This window comes from Eriocheir sinensis, chromosome 25, assembly GCF_024679095.1.
Source record: "Eriocheir sinensis breed Jianghai 21 chromosome 25, ASM2467909v1, whole genome shotgun sequence".
NCBI lineage: Eukaryota > Metazoa > Arthropoda > Malacostraca > Decapoda > Varunidae > Eriocheir > Eriocheir sinensis.
The window spans coordinates 17541630-17559034 of NC_066533.1; the positions used below are offsets into that span (position 1 = coordinate 17541630).

General features: G+C 42.9%; 1 protein-coding gene across 2 annotated transcripts in view; it reads right to left on the reverse strand.

The window, feature by feature from the left end:
- Positions 1-17405, reverse strand: part of LOC127003520 (inactive ubiquitin carboxyl-terminal hydrolase MINDY-4B-like) — a 55380-nt gene that overhangs the window by 21951 nt on the left and 16024 nt on the right. For both annotated transcript variants that reach the window (XM_050870350.1, XM_050870349.1), the window contains exon 2: positions 15854-15976. In XM_050870350.1, coding sequence (XP_050726307.1) covers positions 15854-15947 — 94 coding nt within the window. In that variant the 5' untranslated portion in view covers positions 15948-15976. The remainder of the gene's footprint in view (positions 1-15853; positions 15977-17405) is intronic.

Below are 17405 nucleotides of genomic sequence, written 5' to 3' on the forward strand. Positions count from 1 at the left end.
AATAATAATAATAATAATAATAATTAAAAAAAAACAAGAGCGAGAACAAGAACAAGAAGGAAGGAAAGAAAAAGAAAAAAGAAGAAGAAAAAGAACAAGAAAAAGAAGAAGAAGAAAGAGAAGAAGAAGAGGAAGACGAACAAGAACAAGAAGAAAAGGAAGAGGAGGAGGAGGAGGAAGAAGAAGGAACGAAGGAAGAGAAAGAGGAAGAAGAAAAATAAAGAGAAGCATGAACTGTAGGAGGAAGAGGAAGAGGAAGTGCAAAATTAGAAGGAGGAGGAGGAGGAGGAGGAGGAAGAGGAGGAGGAAGACGATGCGTAATTTATCCTCAGCTTATCTTCCTTATATTATAGGGCTTAGAGATTGTTTATGGCGTCACAAACACACGCACACACACTCACAAACTCTCTCTCTCTCTCTCTCTTGATTTTCTCCTTTTTTCTTGTCTCTTTCTCTTTTTTCCTCCTATTTCTTCCTCTCCTCCTCCTCCTCCTCCTCCTTATCTCCTAAATTCCTCTTCCTCCTCGCCTCCTCTTCCTCGTCTTTCCTCCTCTTCCTTCCATCCTTAAAACTCTCCATATATCTTCCTTTCCTTCAAGTGTCTTCCTCCTCCTCCTCCTCCTCCTCCTAAATTTGCAACTCCTTATTCCTCTTCCTTTTTCCTCTTCCTCTTTCTTTTCCATATCCTCCTCCTCTTTTCTTGTCACCTCTAGTTCCTTCTCCTTCTTCTCCTCCTTCTTCTTCTAATTTTACACTTCCTCTTCCTTCTTCCTTCTTCATTTTTTCTTCCTCTTTTTTTTCAGTTCCTTTTTCTCTTTCCTAATCCCTCTAATTCTTCCTGGTTCCTTTATCTTTCCTCTTGTATGGCTCTCTTCTTCTCTTCCTCTGTATATGTTTCCCTCCGTCTTTCTATTTCTTTCCCTTCCTTCTTTCCTTCCGTCTTTCTATTTCTTTCCCTTCCTTCTTTCCTTCCGTCTTTCTATTTCTTTCCCTTCCTTCTTTCCTTCCGTCTTTCTATTTATTTTCCCTTCCTTCTTTCCTTCCGTCCCTCTATTTATTTTCCCTTCCTTCTTTCCTTCCCGCCGGAGACTCGCCTTCAGGTCACTAGGTCGACGCTCCCTCACGCGGCGGCGGCGGGACACACTGTAATTTCCCGCCTCGTCCGCCAATCTCCAAGTCCCTGTGATTGCTTAGCCCACGCGACGGACCTCAGACCTCAGCCACTCCGCCTCCTCTCGCTTTGGATGGCCGAGAGTTGAGGGGCTTTCACATGAGTTATAGACGTTTCCAGGGGTAGTTTTATGACCCTGGTGGTGGTTTGACCCTTCCTCTGTCCCATGAACGTAAAGAAACAGTTATTTGAGCTTGCTTGATCCCCTTTTTCGGCCTGTGGAAATTGTTGACGTGGGAAGCGGAAGCGTTTGAGAGTGCCGACCTATCTCTCTTTCCTTCATCTCTCTGTTGTGGGTTCCAATCTCTCTCTCTTTCTCTCTTTTCCTCTCTCCTTCTCTACCTCCTTTCCTGGCTATAAGGTTGGATGGATGAGGGTGGAGGGTCTGTCCTTCTTGCCTTCCTCTCTCCGTGTTGTGGGTTCTAATCTCTCTCTCTCTCTTTTCCTCTCTCCTCCTCTACCTCCTTTTCTGGGTATAAGGTTCGATGGATGAGGGTTGAGGGTCTATCCTTCTTGCCTCTCTCTCTGGGTGATGTGGATGGGTTCTGATCTCTCTCTTTGTCGACTCTCTTTCTCGCTCTCTTTCTCTCTTTTTCTCGCTTCCTTGGTGGTGGTGGTATGATGGGTGATGTCTGTTTTTCTCTCCTCTCTCCTCTCTCTTCTCTTTCTTTTATGTAAGCGGAAGAAGAGAGAAAGAGAAAGGAGAAAAAAAGGTGAATGGCATATAAGAAGAAGAGGAAGGAGGAGGAAAGGCGAAGCGAATGGGGGAGAGGAAGGGAAGGGGAGAGAAAGAGGAAGAAAACCAAAAGGGAATGTGGAAGAGAAAAACGAGAAAGAAGGAGAAAGGAAACAGAAAGGAATGTGAAAGAGGATGGAAACGAAAGGAAGAGAGAGGAGAAATGAAAGAGATGGAAAGGAAGGAGAATAGAAGAGAAGAGAGAAGAAGAGGAGAGAGAGAGAGAATGAAGGAATGAGAGAGAGAGAGAGAGAGAGAGAGAGAGAGAGAGAGAGAAAGTGGGGAGGGGAGTGACAAAGAGATTTCTGGCCACGTCATGTCTCCCCATCACCGCTCTCTCTCTCTCTCTCTCTCTCTCTCTCTCTCTCTCTCTCTCTCTCTCTCTCTCTCTCTCTCTCGCTCTCTCTCTCTCTCTCTCTCTCTCTCAGTTTTCCCCTTCCTTGTTCCTGTTCTTGTTCTTTTTGTTCTTCTTCTTTGAAATTGATAATAGGCCTACTTGAAAATTAATACTGTTTTTTCTTATTCTAGTTTGTATTCTCTCACTTTCCCTTCTCCTTATTCCTCCTTTTTTACTTTTTTTTTATCTCCCTTTACTCTTTTTCTTCTTCTCCTTTTTTTTCTCCATTCATCTTTCTTTTTTTTTCTTTTTTTCTTTCCTTCCTTCTTCCCTCCCGCAATCCTTCTTCCTATGTCTTCTTCCTCTTCCTATTCCTCTTTTTTTGTTTCTTCTTCATGGTCTCTTCCTTCATTGATTTCCCTCCTCTTCCTCTTCCTCTTTTTTTGTTTCTTCTTCATGGTCTCTTCCTTCATTGATTTCCCTCCTCTTCCTCTTCCTGTTCCCCATTTTCCCTCACCTATCTCCTCCTCCTCCTCCTCCTCCTCCCTGTCTTCTTCCTTCTTCCTCCTTTCTCTTCCCTTCGCTCCTTCTTCCTTACTTCTCTCTCTCTCTCCGTTTTCCTCAGTTCTCTCCTATCTCTATTTTCTTCCTCCCTGTTTCTCCTCTCCTCTCTTCTCTCCTTTCTTTTCTCTTTATTTCTCTCCCTTCCTCCCTCTTTCTCCTCCCTTCTCTTCTCTCCTTTCTTTTCTCTTCAGTTCTCTCCCTTCCTCCCTCTTTCTCCTCCCTTCTCTTCTCTCCTTTCTTCTTTCCTTTCTCCTCCCTTTTCTCCTTTCTCTCTCCTTTCTCCCCCATCTCCTGTCATTCCGTTTTCTTTGCTAAGGGGAACAAGAGCAATAATGATGATGATGATGATGATGATGATGATGATGATAATAGGAATGCCGTGCAGGTAAATATGAAGAAGAAAGAAAAAGAAAAAGAAAAAAAAGAAGAAGAAACAAATTAGGGAAAATAAAAGTTGGAAAGATAGTCGTTTTAATTTCGTTTTATGTTTTTTTTTTTTGGGGGGGGGAGGGGAAAAGGAATGCAAGGTATTAAAAGGAACAAAGAAGAGAGAAAATGTATATATTGTCACGGAAAATGTCACACACGAGCAAACAGAAATAAAAACGAGGGAGAAAATATAAGGAAATGAAAAGAGGAAATCGAAATCTTCTTTTCCTCTCTTCTTCTTTTCCTTCTTTCTCTTGTTTCCCTTCATAATTTTCCCATTTATTTATCCACAGCAAAACAAATCTAAAACCCTCTCATTCTTTCCTTCTATAAACATCAATGGCCGTAAGTAATTTTACAAAACAAATCTAAAACCCTCTCATTCTTTCCTTCTATAAACATCAATGGCCGTAATTTCCCCCAGCATTCATTCACCGTTAAGTAAATTACCTCTCATATATTTATTTATTCACAACAAAACAAATCTAAAACCTTATTCTTTCCTTCTATAAACATCAATGGCCGTAAGTAGTTTCCCCCAGCATTCATTCACCGTTAAGTAAATTATCTCTCATATATTTATTTATTCACAACAAAACAAATCTAAAACCCTCTCATTCTTTCCTTCTGTAAACATCAATGGCCGTAAGTAATTTCCCCCAGCATTCATTCACCGTTAAGTAAATTACCTCTCATATATTTATTTATTCACAACAAAACAAATCTAAAACCTTCTCATTCTTTCCTTCAAACCTTCTCATTCTTTCCTTCTGTAAACATCAATGGCCGTAAGTAATTTCCCCCAGCATTCATTCACCGTTAAGTAAATTACCTCTCATATATTTACTTATTCACAACAAAACAAATCTAAACCCCTCTCATTCTTTCCTTCTGTAAACATCAATGGCCGTAAGTAATTTCCCCCAGCATTCATACACCGTTAAGTAAATTATCTCTCATATATTCACCGTCCAAGGCAATTTTCTCTCGATTTCTGTTATTCGGTGCAATCTTCGTGTCGCTCCCATCATGCAGGGTAATTTTTCCGTCGCGCCCGTCGTGGTGGGTCGTTCCTGTCCACGCACGATCGAGACTTATTGGGAGGAGCTTTGATATCCGTGTGTTTGTGTGTTTGTGTGGGGTTAACCTGGGATCATCTGCTGGCTAAGTTTTTTAAGTATATATGACCTAACGTAACCTGACCTAACCTGACCTAACCTAACCTAACCTAACCTAACCTAACCTGGGATCATCTGCTGGCTAAGTTTTTTTTAAGTATATATGACCTAACGTAACCTGACCTAACCTGACCTAACCTAACCTAACCTAACCTAACCTAACCTAACCTAACCTAACCTAACCTGGGATCATCTGCTGGCTAAGTTTTTTTTAAGTATATATGACCTAACGTAACCTGACCTAACCTGACCTAACCTAACCTAACCTAACCTAACCTAACCTAACCTGGGATCATCTGCTGGCTAAGTTTTTTTTAAGTATATATGACCTAGCGTAACCTGACCTACCCTGACCTTTGCTTCGGACTATCTTGTGTGTGTGTGTGTGTGTGTGTTTGTGTGTGGGGATAAGCTGTGATCATCCATTGGTCAGGATTTTTAAGTATGTGTAACTTGACCTGACATGACCTAACCTGACCTTTCTTCTCTCGACTCCCTTGTTTTTGTGCGGGGCTGACCTGTGAGATTTCATTGGTCAGGATTTTTAAGTATGTGTATACCCTACCTGACCTGACCTAACCTAACTTAACCTGTCCCTTCACTTCCTTTTTCTTCCTTTTCTCTTCTTTCTCTTTTTTCCTTCCTCCTTTCCTTTCTTTTCTTTCCTTTTCCCCTCCTTCTTTCCTTTCTACTTTCTCCTCTCCTTCCTCCTTTCCTTTCTTTTCTCTTATTCTCCCCTCCTTCTTTCCTTTCTCCTTTCTCCTCTCCTTCCTCCTTCCTTCTCTTCTTTCTTTCCCTTCTCTTCTCGCGTTTCTCCTTCACTATTTCCCATATCCTCCCTTCTCTCGTCTCCTCCCTTCCTTCCTTTCTCCTCCCTTCTCCCCTTTCTCCTCCAACCCTTCGCCTTTCCCCGTTCTCTCCCCATACCGTCCTTCCCTTCACTTCTCTCCTTTTCACCTCCTTCCTCCTCCTCCTCCTTTACCTTCTCCTCCTCCTCCTCCCCCTCCTCCTCCTCTTTCCCCTCCTCCTCCTCCTCTTCCTCCCCCAATCAATGGTCCAGTTTCGGAGACAAAGCAGATCACATGACTCACAAATAAAGAGGAAAAAGGTGACTCCTCTTCCTCTTCCTCCTCCTCTTCCTCCTCCTCCTCCTCCTCTTGAAAGTGATAACCATGTTTTTTTTATATTCTGGTTCGTGTTGTTTTTGTTGATGCTGTTCTTTTTCTTTTTCTTATTGTTTTATTTTATTATTTACCTCTCCTCCTCCTCTTCCTCTTCCTCTTCCTCCTCTTGAAAGTAATAATCGTGTGTTCTTCTTATTCTGGTTAATGTTCTTTTAGTTCATATTATTCTTTTTATTTTCCTCTTATTTATCTTCTTTTTTCCTCTTCCTCCTCCTCCTCTTCCTCTCTTTCTCTTCCTCCATTGTTTTTTCACGCTTCTCTTTCTCTACCTATCCATGACTCATCCTCTTCTCCCCCCCCCCTCATTCATCAATTCTCCCCTCTCCTCCTCCACTTCCTTCTCCTCTTCCTCCCTCCCTTACAACTCCCATATCTCACACCTTCTATATCCCTCCCGTTTAATGAAGATAAAGAAAGAAGAAACGCATTATAAAACTTCGTAATGGAGTAATGTTTAGAGGGGAAAGAAGAGGAGGAGGAGGAGAAGGAGGAGGAGGTATGTAAAGTAAAGAGATTGCAAGGAAAGGAGGGGACTGGAATGGTCAAATAAGAAAAAAAAGTAGAGAAAAATTACATGGAGAGGAAGAAAAACAGTTAATCCCTCTCTTACTTCTTTTAATCCCTGTTCTTATATAATCTTCGTTCACCTTTACCTGACTCACACCCTCTCATCAGTTACCTGCGAATATTTAAACCCTAAAAATTCTCCCTCAATTTCCTCACCTGCTTACCCCAAATTAATGAGAGGGTTACCGAGATGCTAGGCCGGCCAGGTAAGAGTTAATTAATCAGAAGCACAGGTGAGGTGAAGGGGATTTCCCGGAGAACACAGAGCCGGGAAATAGTTAGTTAGATCTGAAATTAGTAATGATATGGTCCCCCCTTCCATAATTATACCCGTTTTCTTGTCTTTTTTTTTGTATATCGTGAAAATGGAGGAGGAAAAGAAGAGGAGGAGGAGGAGGAGGAAGGCTAGAGGGGTGGGGTTGGGAGGGAAAGAACACACACACACACACACACACACACACACACACACACACACACACACACACACACACACACACACACACACACGTGGCAAACATATGTTCTTTAAAGTGAGGTCAGGGCAAAACTAACTAAAGGAGGACACAAGCTCAGAAGAAGAGGAGGGGGAAGAGGAGGAGGAGGAGGAGGAGGAGGAGGAGGCCCTAACCACCACACACTCAGCCTTTTTTTATTTTGTTTATTTATTTTTTTGTCTTTTGAAGTATGTGGATCCATAGTTCCTCCTTCAACAAAACTATGAAAACTTGCTCATGTAAATTTATTGTTACTTAAAAACTCACTTTATGGCGTGGAAGACAGAGACACGCCAGTCCTCGTCGACAGACCGACTCGGTCGGCTAGATTTCGATCGCCGATAGAGTCGGTCTGTCGGCACCCTGCTACGGGCCGCCAAAAGGCTTAACCCGTGCTCCCCCGCGCAGGGATGGAGCATTTTTGCACTCTTAACAGGACAAGGGCCCGTTTCCCCTAGTGATACTAAGGGAAAAATCTTTGAGGAGGAGGCGTGGAAGGTTGGTCTCTCTCTCTCTCTCTCTCTCTCTCTCTCTCTCTCTCTCATTATCTATCCATCTATCTGTCTATTTATCTATTTCTATCTTTCTACCTATCTATCTCTACCTCTACCTCTTTCTGTATATCTATCTTTTTTTTTCTTCTTTCTTTCTTTTCTTTCTTTCTCGTTCGTAATTCCTTTTTGATCTAAATTATATAAATCCCCAAAACTCGACCTTCCAGAAAAGAAAATAAGTAGAAAAGTAATAAGAAAAGCATAAAAATAAAGAAAATCACAACATCTGTAAAACTTAAAACAAATAAAAGAAAACAAAAAGAAAAAAAATGACAAATAAAACAAAAAAGAAAACAAAATAAAGAAATGAAAGGATACAATTACACATTACGAAAGAATATGACTGCTAAGGTATGTATTTCATTTGCTCAAAGTGTCTTAAGAAAAAAAAGTAATAAATTCAAAATAATAGTAATGATAATAATAGCGAATGTCCGAGGCGGGGAACAGCGAGGTAATTTGGGCATAAAGAAAGAGGAGGAGGAGGAGGAGGAGGAGGAGGAGGAGGGCAAGATGTCTCGTATTAATGGAGAACACCAAGAAAAAAGGAGGAGGAGGAAGAGGTCAAGGAGGAGGAGGAGGTCGAGGAGGAGGAGGAGGAATGTAAAAGAAGGAGGCAGATCAAGGAAAGGAATGATGGAATGGAAGTGAAAATTATAGGAAAGGAAAGAGAAGGAAAAGGAAAAGCAGGTTAGGAAGAAGACACGAAAAAAAAATGAAAATCGAGGGAAAAGAAAATAACAAAAAAAAGGAAGAAAATTAGGAAAATGAAGTAAAAGAAAAAGAAAAACGAATCACTAACCGAAAACAAAACAAAACAAAAGAAAAATAAAGGAAAAAGATTGACACGAAGAAGATTAGGAAGAGGAAAAGGAAAACAGTAGAATGAAAACTAAAGGAAAAGAAGAAAATAACAAAGAAGAGGAAGAGGAGAGTCACAATCGAAAAATAAGAAAAAAAGAAATTGAAAGGAGGAAGACGAGGGAAAGGGGGAAGAACAGAAGGAAGAGGAGGAGGAGGAGGAGGAGGAGGAGAGAAACTGGAAGGAAGAAGACGAGGGAAAGGGGGAAGAACAGAAGGAAGAGGAGGAGGAGGAGGAGGAGGAAGAAGAAGAGAAACTGGAAGGAAGAAGAGGAGGGAAAGGGGGAAGAACAGAAGGAAGAGGAGGAGGAGGAGGAGGAGGAGGAAGAAGAAGAGAAACTGGAAGGAAGAAGAGGAGGGAAAGGGGGAAGAACAGAAGGAAGAGGAAGAGGAGGAGGAGGAGGAGGAGGAGGAAGAGTTAGGTCATTGCCACACATCATCGATTCTTCTCTTTTTCTCACAGACACAACGAAGATGAGTTTTATGAGGGTCTTCTTCCTCCTCCTCCTCCTCCTCCTCCTCCTCCTCCTCCTCCTCGTGAATGCACACCATAACTCATAGTCGCCACCGAAGAGACATTTTTTCCCTCACATCTTTTAATTTTAGAAGAATATATTGATCACCTTCACGTCATACATCATCGTTACCTTCATCTTCATCATCATCATTATCGTATCTATCTTAATTTGGGTATTTTCGTTCATCATTAAGTCTGTGTTATCGAGTTAGTGATTAGATTAGTGGTATCGGCCTGACTTAATTAACAGGTGTGGCTGAATAAGCGTGATTGAATCGGTATTATGTTAAAACTAATTTGTTGTGATATTTCCCCGTCATAGAACAGTCCACTGATCATCTTCCTCCTCTTCTTTTCATTTAAATCCTGTTACTCATCTCCCTTCTCTTCCTCCTCCTCCTCCTCCTTCTCCTTTATTTTTGCCTCTCCATTTTCTCCCTTCTTCTTGTTCTTCTTGTTCTTGTTCTTGTTCTTCTTCTACTTCTTCTCATTACTACTTCTCCCTCTCCTTCTTTACTTTCACGACCAGGTATATTGCTCTCCTCCTCCTCCTCCTCCTCCTCTTCCTCCTCCTTATTCACCACCACCATCACCATCACCATCATCACCATCACCAATAGATAGTAAGAATATCAATAAAATAAGCAAACGAGGGAAGGAAGGAGGAAAGGAAGGAGGGAGGGAAGGAGGAAAGGAAGAGATAGAAACGAAGGAAAAAAGAAAGGAAGGACGGAGGAAAGGAAGGAAGGGGGAGGTACAGGAAGAGAAGGAAGAACGAAGGAGACAGGAGTGTAATTGTAAAAGGAGGGAAGAAAGGAAGGAAGGAGGGGAACAGAGGGAAGGAAGAAAAGGAAGGAACTGAGCAAACAGGTGAAGCACACACACACACACACACACACACACACACACACACACACACACACACACACACACACACACACATAATTACCGTCATCATAATCATCAGCACTAAGCCTAAAAACTCCCACTAATTTCAGTCTTTTTAATTTGGATCCTCTTCCACCTCTCTCTCTCTCTCTCTCTCTCTCTCTCTCTCTCTCTCTCTCTCTCTCTCTCTCCCCCCCCCGATCCCCCTATCCCCCCCCCCCGGTCGCTGCATCCAGGTTTAATCCCAGGGTTTTTCTGCTCATCTTAGCATGCGTTTATTTGTCTCTCGCTGGGCTCTCTTTACGCGGGGAGGTCACGCGGCGGCCTTGCTGGGTGAAACACGTGTCTTCTGCTGCTTGCTCATTGCTCATTGCCGGAGAAGAGGGAGAGAGTTGCAATGGGAAGGGAGGGAGAGGAAGGAGGGGGGAAAGTATTGAGAGAAGGAAAGGAAAGAAGGAGGGAGGTAGAGAGTTGCAATGGGATGGGAAGGGAGGGAGAGGAAGGAGGGGAAAACTATTGAGAGGAGGAAAGGAAAGAAGGAGGGAGGTAGAGTGAGCGAGGAAGGAAAGCTGGGATAGAAGAAGTGTAATGGAGAAAAGCAGAAAGGAAAGAGGGAGAGGAAGATGCAAGGAGAGAGTAAGGAAAGGAGGAGATAAAAGTGTAATAGGAAACGAAGGAAAGGAGGAGGAAAGGAAGGAGGGAGGGAGGTACAGCAGGAAGGTAGGACAGAATGAAGGAAAATAAAGGAAAGGAAGTGGGAAGGAAGGGAAGGACAGAAAGCAAGAGAGGAGGGAAGGAAGGAAGATGGAAAGAAAAGAAGGAAGGAAGGGAGGAAGGAAGGTAGACAAAAGAATTAAACTCAGAAAAAGAAGAAAATGAAAGAAAAAACGAAAATAATCATAATGAGGAAGAAAAAGAAAACAAAACACGGAAAAGCGATTAATTCATTACAAATCATTCACCTCAAACGGAAAATAAAAAAAAGAAGAAAATTAAAGAAAAAAAAGAAAAATCCACAGCGCAGAAGAAAAAGACAAAACACGGAAAAGCGATTCATTCATAACGGAATATCAGAAAAAATAAGAAAATGAAAGAAAAAAGAGAAAAGAAAAACACCAAAACCCCATAAAATAAAACGTGAAAACGATTAATCCATCATAAGCCATTTACCTTAAACGGAAAATCAGAAAAAGAAGAAGAAAATGAAAGAAAAGAGAAAAGGAAAACACCCAAACTCCATAAAATAAAACGTGAAAACGATTAATCCATCACAAGCCATTTACCGCAAACCAGCAAATCACCTTCACGGGGCTCCATTTTTTCTTTTAATTCTTCTTTCACTCGCTGTCGTGTTGTTTTGCTTGAGTCGGCCGCCTTAATCACCGCGCAATCAGGCCCGTAATAAGTTGTGTTTTCCCGCTCGGTAATTACGCAAGGCGGGCAATAATAAAAGCAATGATCATCTCGCTAATCATAGGAACGTCGCGTGAAGGCAGGGAAGGAGAGGAACGAGGGAAGGAAGGAAGGGAGGGAGAGGAAGAACGTCTTTTGCTAGGCTGGCGTTCTATTTGTTTTTTATTTGTTTGGTTCTTTTTTTACGTTTTTAACTTGTCTTTCCTTTCCTCGTCTTTGTTTTCAGATTGTTTTGTTTTGTTTTTGTTTGTTTTGCGTCTTCTGTTTGCCTTGTTTTCCTTTGTTTTCCTTTGTTTTGGTTCCTTTTTACGTATTTATCTTGTCTTCCCTTTCCTCGTCTTTGTTTTCAGATTGTTTTGTTTTGTTTTTGTTTGTTTTGCGTCTTCTGTTTGCCTTGTTTTCCTTTGTTTTCCTTTGTTTTGGTTCCTTTTTACGTATTTATCTTGTCTTCCCTTTCCTCGTCTTTGTTTTCAGATTGTTTTGCTTTGTTTTGTTCTACGTCTTCGGTTTGCCTTGTTTTCCTTTGTTTTCCTTTGTTTTCCTTTGTTTTGGTTTCTTTTTCGTGTTTTACTTCCCTTCCCTCATCTCTGTTTTAATTTATTTTGGTTCCTTTTCATTATTCGCTTGATTCGCCGTTTTGCTCTCTAGGTTATTTAGTAAGATAGTTAGTTCAATCATTTACGTGGTTAGATAAATAAACAATTGGTTAGTTAGTTAGGGAGGTAAGTAATTGGTTAGTTAGACAGTTATGTAGTGAAATGGTTAGTGACATGTCCGAAGACTTAATACATTACTTGACGCCGTTTTGCTTATAAGGTTAAGTAATAGTTAATCAGCCAGGTAGTTAGTCACCACCATCTTCACTACCATCAACACACACACACCTGCACCATCACAACCATCACCATCATCATCAAACTTCAGACCAACAAAAAGTGTGTTCTCCCTGCAACTCAATGACGCTTATTAGTCACTTTTCCTCACCTGGACGGCTCATTTCCACTGCATACCTCTTAGCCCACCTGGCCCGCCCACCTGTGTCTATATTTAACCCTTGACCCCCCCCCCTCTCCCCCCCTTTTTCCGTCTCTCTCTCCCCCTCCCGTCTTTTTTTTTCTTTCTTTCTTTCCTCCATCTGCAACCCTTAACCTTTTCCTCTCCTTCTCTCCCACTTGGTCATTCCTCTTGTTTTATCATCTCTTTTTCTCTTTCCTCTCTTTCCATCTCTTCCTTTTCTTCTCTCTCTCTCTCTCTCTCCGTCCTTCTTTCCCTTCCTTTCCTTTGTTTTCTCTCCCTTTCCCCTCCTTTCCATCTCTTCCTTCCCTTCCCCTTCCTTCTCCTCTCCATCTTCTCCCATTCCTTTATCTTCTCTTCCCCTTCCCTTCCATATCTTCCTTTTCTCTCCCTCCCTTTCTATTCCCATCCTCTCCCTCCTTTCTTTTTCCTCTATTTTCTTTTCTCCTTCCATTCCATCGCTTCCTTTTCCCCTCCCTTTCTCCGTCCCTCTCCTTCCCTCCCTTCCCTGTTTTTTCCCCTTTTCCTCCTTTCCATTTCTCCTCTTTCCCTTTTTACCCATCTTCTCTTGCCTTTCCCTTCCCTACCATATCTTTCCCATCCTCTCTCCCTTCCCCTTCCACCCCAATCCTCTCTTCCCTTCACTTTCCCTTCCATTTCTCTCCCATTCTCTCTCGCTTCCCTTTCCTCACCCATCCCTCCCCTTCCCCTTCATCTCTTCTCCTATCTCCCATTCTGTTTCCCTTCCATATTTTTGTCATCCCCAGTCACCCCTTCATTCCCCATCCTCTCCCTTCTCCTTTATTCCCTGTCTTCCTCCTTTTTTCTTCTTCTTCTTCCCTCCCATTCTCTCTCCCCTCCTCCCCACCCCACCCTCATCAAGCAACATTACCCGGTGGACAACACACGCCGCTCTTTGTTCTAAAACCTAAAAGAATGTCTCTAAAAAGGTGGAAAGTTTGCGTTAATTCTCCAGTGTTGTCCAGGACGTCATAAGGGGAGGGTGCACGCTAATTCCCCTCCTCTTTAAGTCGACGTTTAGTTGCATGTGTTATTGTATAGAGTCAGTTTTTTATTTTATTTTGTTTTTAGTGTTGGTTGGGTTGTGTGTCGGAGATGAGCACATAGGCCAGGCGTAGCTATAGTGTATGCCCCCCAATTTCTCCTTTACCTTCTCCTCTTCTCTGTCCCCCTTCCCCCCTTCTTTCTTCCCCCATCTGCAACCCCAAAGAATAGTATATGCTTTCTTTTCTTTGTGTGTAAGGTGTATAGCGACTTCCCCATTGAAAACCAAAGAGAGAGAGAGAGAGAGAAAGGAGGAGGAAGAGTAATGCGCTTAGAAAAATACTATATGATTTTTTCCTTCGTGTGTAAGTTGCATACCGACTGCCCCAATGCAAAACAGAGTGAGGAAGGGGTAGAAAACAGAGTCGTATATGATTTTTTCCTTCGTGTTTGAGGTGTATAGCGACTGCCCCGATGAAAACCAGAGAGAGGAATAGGAGGAAGGCGCCCCGAAACAGTATATGCTTTTTTCTTCATGTGTCAGGTGCAAAGTGACTCCCCCAATGAAAACCACAGAGAAAGAGGAGAAGGAATGCCCCCCAAAATAGCATACAGTTTTGTTCTTCGTGTGTCAGGTGTATATCGCGACATTCTCTCAATTATATTAATACACCGAATGGACACACACACACACACGCACACACACACACTCCTTAGTCTCTGTCCTCACCACACTCACCACAATCATCATCCTCTCAGCCTCCACTTAACGACAATCACAATACCTCGCGGCGAGATGAATATGGAGGTGACACACACGAACACACGCACTCACGGACACGTACACACAAGGACACGTACAGGCACACACGGTCAAATAGGCACACACACACACACACACACACACGCACGCACACCTAGGCATACGTTACTGCACGCACACACGCTCACATACACTCATTGCATTTGTTTTATGTTCAAGTGTGTTAAGTGAGATTTAAGGGAGATCGCATACCGCCCGCCCATTACCCAGTCAGACAGTTAGTGGGCACGTTAGGAGGTTAGTCAGTTTGTTAGTCAGTTTGCTAGTCAGTAAGGCAACCATTCAGCCGGCCAGTCAGTCAGCCAATCAGTTCCTAATTTGCACAGTCAGTCAGGTCGCATTCCGCATACCCAGTCAGACAGCTAGATGGAAAGTCAGTAGGTTAGTAAGTCAGTTAGCTAGGTGGTTAGTCAGTCAACCATTCATTCCCCTAGTCACTCAGTCACTCAGTCAGTCGATAATTTGTACTGTCAGTCATTAAGTCAATTCTGTTTTCAGTCAGTAGATATGTAGCCACTCATTCTGTGTCACCCAACCACTCAGTCAGTCAACCTTTCACCCAATCAGCCAGTCAGTCACTCAGCCACTCAGTCACCCACCCAATCAGTCCGTTAGCCATCCACTTTGTCAGGCACGCATCCAGTCACACAGTCATCCAGTCAGTCTCCACATTCCAAAGACCTCGTGGAAGCAACGTCTCAGTCTTCTTGGTCTAATTTAAGTCTTCAGAGGGTCGGAACAACTCCTTATGGTCTAGGAATCTTGTAAACTCTCGTCTCTTTTCCTTCTTTTTGCCCAGACTTCCTTTTTCCTTTATCCTGCGAGACGGTTCGTGACAGGACAGGTGGTGTAGCGTGAGAATGGCAACAGTGCTATTTACAGAGGAATGAGGAGGAGGAGGAGGAGGAGGAGGAGGATAAGGTGTTTAGGAATATAGGTTCCCTTCCTTCATCCTTATCCTTTCTCTCTTTACCTCTCTCTCTCTCTCCCTCTCTCTCTCCCATTCCCCTCTTTCCTCACTTTTCCCCTTTTTATCTCTACTGCCCTTTCTCTCTCTCTCTCCCATTCCCCTCCCATTCCCTTTCCTCCATCCCTGTCTTCCTTATTTCTACCTCCCTCTCTCTCTCTCTCTCCCTCCCATTCATTCCCCTCTCTCTTTCTCTCTCTTCCCCTCCATTTCCCTCTCCCTTTCTCTTTAGGTATGAGTGAGTGATAGAAATATAAGAAAAAGCTTAGATATAAATGACAAGAATAAAGGTAAAAGAGCGATGGAGAAGATAGAATGATGGAATGAAGAGAGTGAATAGACAGAATGAAATAAAAGGAGAATAAGAATGAATGATATACAGAAGAAAATTACGATACAAACATTATTTTCCTCTTAATTAGCCGTCCATTCTTCATTACAAACAAGCTACAGGTATTTTGTGAGTCAGAGAAAGGTACGAAAAACCAAGGGTGGGTGGAAGACAAAACAGGAAGGAAAAAAAGAGACTAACGAGCGTGCGTAAAAAAATGATAAGGAAAGGAGGAGGAAAGTAAATAGAGTAAAGAAGAGGAAGAGGAAGAGAAAAAAACAAAACAGGCCAGAAGACAAAACAGAGGAGGAAGAAGAGGAAGAAAACACAAGCTACGAAAATACAGACTCAGAATACACTTTTTCTTCTTTTTCTTTGTCTTTCTTTTCTTTCTTTTTTCTTTTTTGTTACTTTTACTTCACCTGTCCAAGATTTCTTATTTAGGGGTTCCAGGATATTTCACACCTGTTCTTCTGGTGTTATACAGGTGACATACGATTACCTACACACACACACACACACACACACACACACACACACAGGTCTTAATATCATGTCAGACACTTGCCCTTACACGCACATCATGACGTCACACACACACACACACACACACACACACACACACACACACGTATTTACACCCCCACTCCCCCCTATATTTACAACCTACACACACACACACAGGCACGCATGCATTTTTTATATAAAGTCACATTCCACATTCTCTTAAAGGGCAAACTAAACTAAACCATCTCACGCCCTTACTAAAACAAAATAGACAGACAGACGGACAGACAGACAGGCAGACAGAAGGCCCTACCGTTCTTCTTGCCGAGCGTCCTGGCCGTCATGACTCGCTTGACGGAGTCCTGGAAGCCGCCAAACCCAGCCATCCTCTCCTGTCCGAGGCTCATCGGCGGCCCTCGTGGGTGTGGAGGCTCTTCTGCGGGGGGAAGGGAAAGAGATTTTGTTATAAAGGCAAACTGTATGTGATTTTTGTGGGGAGGCGGTGGTTCAGTGGTTAGCGTGCCGGCGCCGCATCCACCTGGGATTTTTCGGTCATCGTCGAGTCGCCTGAGACTACCCACATGCTGTCCTGAAGACTACCCATCAACCCGGACTCTAGATTCTCTCCCTAAAGATAGGATCAAAGATGGGCTCCGGGGGGCAGCATGAGTCAAGCAAGATGGCACCACTATAAACACTGGCCTGCGCCATAACGGGTTGGGGCCGACCATCAAGCCCCACCAAGAGAGCCTAGGGTTGACTGAAGATCTGGGCAGCATGTGGGAAATCTACCGACACTCCACGATGGTTGAAAACTGTCGATGTCCTTTGTGGGATTCGAACCTAGGTCCTCAGGGTCACCACGTCGGCACACTGACCACTCGTGTGTGTGTGACCCAGTGCGTGTCTTGAGTCTGAGGGTAAGTGTACCTTTGTTTGATTACATGTTTCTCTCACGCGGATACTGTATGAAGAGAGAGGAACGAGAAATGGTTACGGGAGGAAGGAATGAGGAAGGAAAGGGACGAGAAGGAAGTAATGAGGAAGGGAAGGGAATGGAAGGGAGATGAGAAGGGAAGGGAAGGGAAGGGAAAGGAAGGGAAGGGAAGGGAAGGGAAAGGAAGGGAAGGGAAGGGAAGGGAAGGGATGAGAAGGGAAGGGAAAGAATGAGAAAGAGAAGGGAAGAGTTGGAGAGGAAAGGAAAATGAAAGGAAAAGAAAGAAAGGGAACAAGGAGTAAACGAAAGGAAAGGAAACGAAAAGAAAGGAAAGGAAAGAGAAGAAACGAGAAGGGAAGGAAAGGAAAGAGAAGGAAAGGGAAGGGAAGGAAAGGGATATGAAAGAGACTTGAAATATAGGAATAAGAAAACATTTAAAAGAGAAAGTAAAAATATTAAAAAAATACCCACCTGTGTACAATGCCTACAGTGATTAAAACCCCGTGAGTCAGCAACGTGAGTCAGCAACTGAGTCAGCAACGTGAGTCAGCGTGAGTCTAAACATAACGAGGCCAAGTAATTACTCACAGGTGTTTAATTATCCAGTTGTGAAGGCAGGTGTGTAATGAGTGTAATGACCCACCTACCATGTTAACAGGTGTGTGTGTGTGTGTGTGTGTGTGTGTGTGTGTGTGTGTGTGTGTGTGTGTTTATAGAGTCATTGGGTTAGGAGGAAAAGGAGAAGTAGAAGAAAAACAAGCAGAAGAAGAAGAAGAAGCAGAAGAAGAAGAAGAAGAAGCAGAAGAAGAAGAAGGAGAAGAAGAAGAAGAAGAAGAAGAAGAAGGGGAAGATTATGAAGAAAAACAAGGGTGGGTGGAAGACAAAACAGGAAGAAAAACAAAAGACTAATGAGCGTGCATAAAAAATA